Genomic DNA, 8,014 nt, shown 5'->3' on the forward strand with positions numbered 1-8,014 from the left:
CAGCATCATGGTCGTCCTCAAAGGGCCAGTTGTAACTGTAACACTGTATACATTTAACTCCTCCCGAACATAATGTTAACTGTCTTTGTATTAGATTATTGTTTATTCAAGTGTAACAATATTGTACATGCATTTATATAAATGTAAAATATATGGAAGTAAATTTCTCTGTCAATATGACAGAAGTCCATTTAATTTAGGGTTAAGAAACCCACATTGCTAAATTATAATAAATATACAATTATAAAAGATCAAACTTAAAACAGAAGAAAATAACAAAGACAAAGATCAAACGCACGTTATTATATTAACTTTCTTCAAAGCTTTTTTGTCACAGTTGAGAAGGACATAACTGGTCCAACAAATAATTGTGAGCAAATAAAGACATGCATGTGGTCTGGGGCAGTGGTTGAACTGGTCTGGGGCAGTGGTTGAACTGGTCTGGGGCACTGGTTCTGAACTGCTCTGGGGCAGTGGTTGAACTGGTCTGGGGCAGTGGTTCTGAACTGGTCTGCGGCAATGGTTCTGAACTGGTCTGGCTGCAGGACACACCTTGACCCCTTAATGACAAGCTGAGATCCAATGCGAGGAACATTTTTAACTTCTCAAATTGATTTAATGATATGGTGCAGTTTAAACCTGAGAAAGTAAACAATATCACAGTATGCCAACACACAAAACATTGTTTGAAATATTCCCTTTTACACTCAATTAAAAACCCAAAAGTGCATCTTAAGGACATGAGGTAATACAACACACATAATACTTTTGTAACGTATAACCTTTTTTAACAGACTCAGTGTTTTCATGCACAAACATGGAATAAAAAAGTTGGTAATGAAGCTTAACTATCACAAATAGTCCAACGTGTAAACTCACGCAAGTAAAGCGTGTTGTGAACGCAGCATTGAGGAGTGTGAATAGATGGCACTCCGCTGCATAAAAAACTCCTTCAAAATAAAAGCACATAAAAAATCCCCTTCAAAATAAAAGCCCATGCAAAGGTCCGCGATTCACTGATAACGAGTCCGTGAAGCCGTCGCGGGCCACAAAAAATGACGCGGCGGGCCGAATCCGGCCCGCGGGCCTTGAGTTTGACATATGTGTAATAGATTGTCTTCAGAGACACACATTTTATTTACCTGCATCATCTGGGCGGCCAATGTGTCAAGTGATGGAGCATGAATTTACAATTATTCCTTAACCTTATTTATTGCTGCGCCGTTTCTCCCTGCTCAGCCTCCTTCCATCCTTCACATTCAATTCAATTTATTGTTTTATTGCCCAAAATCACAAATCACAAACTTCACAATCTGCACAAATACGACACCCTTGATCCTGGGTCCTTTCCAACCCTGTAACTTTATACTATTTCAAATATCTCAGGACCCCTCTATTCTATGTCCCAGTGTCTCACTCCCCCGTTCCCTCCTTCCTGCCCTCTCCAGGTTTTTTGGGCGTTACAACTGGTAACGGTGCTCGTTCCCGGTGCGGTCTTCCACCTCTACGCCGCCTGTAAGAACATCGACCCGGAAGAGATCCTCGAACGACCACTCTACACCGTGTTCTACATCATTTCTGTTCTCCTACGCATAATTCTGGAAGTCATCGCCTTCTGGCTACAAAGCCACCTCTTTGGCTTCCAGGTGTGTATCCATCCGCCCATCCACTTTCAAGTCTCACTCCTCGCTATTATCATGGTGACAAAGTGTGTGCAGATACCCCTTACAACCTTTTTCTCCAGGAGATACTTACTTTCTCAATTCTTCATAAGAAATGTGACTCTGGGACACCTTTGTATAATAGTGGTCAGGACCCTAGAAATACTGAACTCTTTGTCAGGCAAGCCACCCGTTGGAGAACCCTCAATCACAGCAGGTGGTCAAGTTCCACACCAAAGGTTAGGAAAAACTTAATAATAATAATAATAATTCAAATTTATATAGCGCTTTACAAGATACTCAAAGACGGTTTACACTGGGGACAAGAGACAGAGACAAACAGAACAAAACAAAAAGTGGAAAGGCAAACAAACAAACAAACATAAGATTCATGGTAACAAAAAGAAAACTGGAGAAGCTGTGTGGAATGAGTCATAGTGGAGGATAGGGCGCAGGGTTTAGCAGGTGAAGGCGAGTTTGAAGAGGTGGGTTTTGAGGGCTTGCTTAAATGAAGATCGGGTGGGAGCCTGACAGATGTGGATGGGGAGAGCGTTCCAGAGGGGGGGTGCAGCAGTTGAGAAGGCCCTGTCACCCCAGGGCCCTATCGCTCATGCCTGGCTCAACAAAGTTGAGCAAATGGCCTATTATCCAGCTTAAATTAGCGAGATGATTGACGTCAGGATAACTTGGTTTCTCCATGGAAGATCCGTGCTGAAACAGTCTCGTTAATTCTAACCAGACGTCAGTCATCTGGATAAATGCCCGTGCCCGCTCCTCTTCAGAAGGGATAATAATCGAGCACTGACACCACGATGTTCTAACAGTACAATGGCAAATAAACTCTTTTTTTGAGTAGCAGGAGGTGATCATGAATGCATATGAGGAATTAATTACCATAATCGTTCACAGCAAACGCGTTGCGAATATTTGCAACGTTTTTGCAACGTTGTTGGTGTGAACGCAGCTTAACACCGCCCCGCTGCGAGACACAAGCATTGCAAATATATCAGTTAAATGCGTTAGTGTTGGGAAAATGTATCGGCTAATTTTAAGTGCTTCATCACCCAAATCAATCAGATTATATTTATTTAAATGTGCCTGCTGACAGTAGTATATGGATAAATATATACTTATGAGGATATATGTATTGTATGCGCGTATGTATCATGTACTATGTATGTGTATATACATGAATGTGTAGATTACCATATAACTAGGAGTTTGAATATCTGTATGGGCGGATCAGTATGTATGTATGATTCATAATCAGAAATTCAATCAATTGAAGCAGTGAAAAGAAATTGTGTGTGATTCTCTGTATTCTTCTTATCACAATCACCTTAATCATGTTCTACAATAATGATATGTATGGTGTACTTATAACTTATACTCTATAACACTGTCATATCATTATGAGTGTTTTCAACACTTCCATAAGTTTCTTAAGCGCTAAATAAACTTAAGAACAGCGCGGCATGCAGCGGCTGATAGTCCATGTTTGTGAGACGGGCAATCGGCTGCGCCTTTGTGCCTCTGTCAATGTTAGCGGCTCGAGAAGCTCTCGTAAATAAATTATTCCTTGTCTGCAGAATCTATAGCCTTGCGTACAGGAAGTCGTGATGACATGAGAACGGATCTTGGCGATCTTGTAGAACTCTCTCCCTATAAAACTAATATAACTAATATCGCTCCTTCATCAATGAGGAAGGGAGCTGCCTTTTTGTCCGGTTTGAGTGGCTAGTTTATCCAGTGAATTTCAGTAAGCCTGTGTGGGAGCAGGTTTACATTTTTGGCTGTGTTTCTATGGTGATTTATCTAAACTTGCTTCGAGGAACCAAAAAGCCTGACCTACGTCATCTTATCCTGAAAATTAGCCCACTAACTCAGTAAGCCAGCTACGAGAAATAGGGCCCAGCTCCGGCACTTGGTTCTGATGATCTTCAGAGTGTTTGTACCAGCGGACCCGAGGCAACGGGTTGGGGCGTGGAGGGGGAGGAGGTCTGAAAGGTAAGGAGCGGCCAGGTTGTTTAGGGCTTTGTAAGTGATGAGTAATAGTTTGATGTCTATCCTGTGCTCGACCGGGAGCCAGTGGAGATTGTGTAGGACCGGGGTGATATGTTCATAGCAGCGGGTGGAGGTGAGCAGTCGGGCGGCAGAGTTTTGGACATATTGGAGTTTGTTGAGGATTTTGTTGGGTGAGCCGTAGAGGACGCTGTTGCAGTAGTCAAGTCTGGATGTTATGAGAGCATGGATAATACTTTTGGTGGTGGCAGACGACAGGGAGGGCCGGAGGTGTGCAATGTTCCTAAGTTGAAAGAAGGCAGTTTTGGTGATGTGGTCCGGAGGAAAGAGAGGGTGGGGTCAAGGATGATGCCGAGGTTGTGAACCTGGGTGGAGGGGGTGACGATGGAGCCATCAATGTTCAGAGAGAAGGTCTGGGCTGAGCGGGTGAGGGAGTTAGGGCCGATGATGAGTATTTCAGATTTGTTGCAGTTGAGTTTGAGAAAGTTCTGTTGTATCCATGATTTTATTTCAGTGAGACAGGTGGTGAGAGTGGAGTGGGTGATAGAGGTGATGGTCTTGGAAGAGAGGTTGAGTTGGGTGTCGTCAGCGTAACAGTGAAAATTGAGACCATGACGACGGATGATTTGTCCAAGAGGAAGGATGGAAATGATGAAGAGGAGGGGACCAAGCACGGAACCTTGGGGGAAACCGTGGGTGACTGGTGAGTGGAGGATTTACAATTGTTTATGGCAATGAATTGATGTCGGTCTGAAAGATATGAGGTGAACCAGGAGAGGGCAGTGCCAGTTATGCTAAGGGAGTGCTGGAGACGTGAGAGGAGGATGGAGTGGTTGATAGTGTCGAAGGCGGCGCTGAGGTCAAGGAGGATGAGAATGGTGAGAGAGCCAGAGTCAGCAGAGAGAAGTGTGTCATTTGTGATTTTCCGTAGGGAAGCTTTGGTACTGTGTTTTGAACTATTGGCCCTTTGGCCAATATTTCCACAATTGTGAAATAAACATCCAATCAAGTAGGTTGTCAGAGGAGGACACTGTGGCTCGGCTACTGCGGACAATGAACAAGAAGAAGAAGCTTCCAATGCATGTGGCCAACCAAGGTGGTGGACTGAGCAGCGCTGTTGGGAGGGTCTTACTTGCATCCACCCGGGCTGCTGTCAATACCAGCTCTACAGGAGGGTGTCCCAGATCATACATGCTATTAGCAATTCATGATGGTTCCTGAAAATTGACAGCGACAACATTGTTCTTTTATACCACATATTACAACACAAAAGAATGGATCTGGTTACCCTGCCCTGTTCAAGTACTCAGTAAGACCCAATAGGAGTATAATTCAGTAATACGACTGACACTGTTACCCAGAAGAATTGCACAGAGCCATTTATCAGAGAGACACAAGGATTGGAAATTTAAACAATCATACATATGTTTCTCTTTTTGTCTCCCAGGTTCACCCGCTGTACATGTGTGAAGCCAGTGCTTTGGAAAAGACCTTTAATGTGACTCGGTGCATGGTGCCAGAACACTTTGAAAAAACCATCTTCCTCAGTGCCATGTACACCTTCACCGTGATCACCATACTCCTGTGTGTTGCTGAGATATTTGAGATACTCTGCCGCCGTCTTGGTTATCTCAACAACCAATGACACACGCACACACACACACACACACACACACACACACACACACACACACACACACACACACACACACACACACACACACACACAAACACACACACACACATTTACATATATGTATTCCTCACAATTACTAAGGGTGAATATTTCTGACAGTTTTTTAATCGGGCTCTTGGTTAGCTGGACTTTTTTAAAACATGAAGCTGACATAAGAGCGAAACCTCACATGTGGTCCACCGTGAGTGAGTTGCTCTAAGAAATTAGAGAATGTGCGACAGTGATAGCTGGCAAGTTTGAAATATGCTCTTTTTTGGGGGGCCTTCACTATGAAAGGACCATCCCTAGTCATAGTTCAGATTCAGTGGGTCTGTACTAGCTGTGTCCAAGGTCTTGTTTGGACATGATTGCCAGAGAAAATGTACCTCTGACTCTGAACGGTTGGTGGATGGGATAGAACAATTTTCAAGACCAACACCAAGGCAAGACAAAACCAAGACTAACACCAAGGCAACCAAAACCAAGATCAACACCAAGGCAAGGCAAAACCAAGACCAACACCAAGACCAACAGCAAGGCAACCAAAACCAAGATCAACACCAAGGCAAGGCAAATCCGAGATCAACATCAAGGCAAGGCAAAACCAATACAACTACCAAAGCAAGGCAAAACCAAGACCAGGACCAAGACCAACACCAAGGCAAGGTAAAACCAAGACCAACACCAAGGCAAGGCAAAACCAAGACCAACACCAAGGCAAGGCAAACCCAAGACCAACACCAAGGCAACCAAAACCAAGATCAACACAAAGGCAAGGCAAAACTGAGACCAACACCAAGGCAAGGCCAAACCAATACAACACCAAGGCAAGGCCAAACCAATACAACACCAAAGCAAGGCAAAGCCAAGACCAGGACCACGGCCAACATCAAGGCAAGGCAAAACCAAGACCAACACCAAGGCAAGAGCAAGACAAGACCAACACCAAGGAAAAGCAAGACAAAGATTAACACCAAGGCAAGGCAAAACCAAGACCAACACCAAGGCAAGTCCAAACCAATACAACACCAAAGCAAGGCAAAGCCAAGACCAGGACCACGGCCAACATCAAGGCAAGGCAAAACCAAGACCAACACCAAGGCAAGGCAAAATCAAAACCAACACCAAGGCAAGGCAAAAACAAAACCAAGACCAACACCAAGGCAAGGCAAAATCAAAACCAACACCAAGGCAAGGCAAAAACAAAACCAAGACCAACATCAAGGCAAGAGCAAGACAAGACCAACACCAAGGAAAAGCAAGACAAAGATTAACACCAAGGCAAGGCAAAACCAAGACCAACACAAAGGTAAGGCAAACCCACGACCAACACCAAGGCAAGGTAAAATCAAGACCAACACCAAAGAAAGGAAAACCAAGACCAACACCAAGGCAAGACAAAACCAATACCAATACCAGGGCAAGGCAAACCCAAGACCACCACCAAGGCAAGGCAAAACAGAGACCAACACCAAGGCAAGGCAAAACCAAGACCACACTAGTGTCAGTCTCACACTGCATGACAAGGGCATCCAAATTGAGGATCGGCATTCCCCTTTAGATCCTCATAGAAAACAAACAAAGTTCCTCTTCGTTCACCTCTTTTATTGACATATAAACTGTATCTGTGACATATGTATAACACACAGGTGTTCAATGAGAAATGTATTGATAAAATAACCAAAAGGCATTGCAGAGGTTTCTGTTTCTGTGAGAAATCACAGTTCTGGTGTTGACAGATTAATAAGGCAGATTAATAAGGTTTGGTCATAACTAGGGATGGGTATCGTTTGGGTTTTTTCTGATACCGGTGCTAAACCGATACTTTTAAAACGATACCGGTGCCTAAACGGTGCCTGAACCGATACTTTTTTATTGCCAAGGCAATTTTTTTTCTTCAAATTGAACAATATTATTAACTGTTTAAAGTATACTATAGATATAAATAAATAAGTACATACAAAACACACTTCAAACTACAGCTTCAAACCTTTTAACTTCAATCTATAAACAATGTATATTTAAAAAAAGAACAGACACAAGCATCAGGTGTTCTGATGGGATTGTGTGCAACAGAACTCAGACACTGTTGGATCCTAAAACTGCTGCTTTACTGGACTACACGTCATCATTAATATCAACTGGAGAGATTTGTTCCATCAAGCCGAGGACGGACGTTCAAAAGCTCGTGCTCGTGTCTCCAGCGATCTCTGTGTGCGCGCACTGTGTGTGTGAGCGCTGGAAGCCCCGCCCCCTCGAGCCCCGCTCTGCATGCAGGTAGACAGAGAGAAGAGCAGCGAGTGTGCTCTGATCCGCGCTATTTTAATAATCGTTTTTAGCATGCGGGTACCGCGCTACCTTTTTAGTATCTATATACCGTGCAACTTTACAGAGTAGTGTAAAAAAAAAGTATTTAAATCGGCTCAGGCACCGGAAGGAAGCACCAAAATCTGCGTTGCTTTTCGGTCTGGTAGGTACAAGACGTGTTGGAACCCAACCCTAGTCATAACCCTGCAGCTGCGTTCGGGACTGATCTTGAAAATACATCCAGTCTTCTTTGTTCGGTCAATAGAAAGACGAGACCGAGATCTTGAAAAAGTGGTCTTAAAACCGGTCTCAAGACCAAGACCCTTGATGCATCTTCTCTGCTCACAAT

General features: G+C 43.7%; 1 protein-coding gene across 1 annotated transcript in view; it reads left to right on the forward strand.

Moving 5' to 3' along the window:
- The window catches only part of gje1a (gap junction protein epsilon 1a), a gene marked incomplete at both ends in the record, with an annotated part of 6,505 nt that extends 1,177 nt beyond the window's left edge, over positions 1-5,328 (forward strand). Inside the window, 2 exons of the mRNA XM_079215528.1 lie at positions 1,449-1,646; positions 5,131-5,328. Coding sequence (XP_079071654.1) covers positions 1,449-1,646; positions 5,131-5,328 — 396 coding nt within the window. The remainder of the gene's footprint in view (positions 1-1,448; positions 1,647-5,130) is intronic.
- Between the last annotated feature and the right edge of the window lie 2,686 nt (positions 5,329-8,014).

The sequence above is a fragment of the Taurulus bubalis genome (assembly GCF_910589615.1).
Source record: "Taurulus bubalis genome assembly, chromosome: 3".
NCBI classification, from domain to species: Eukaryota; Metazoa; Chordata; class Actinopteri; order Perciformes; family Cottidae; genus Taurulus; species Taurulus bubalis.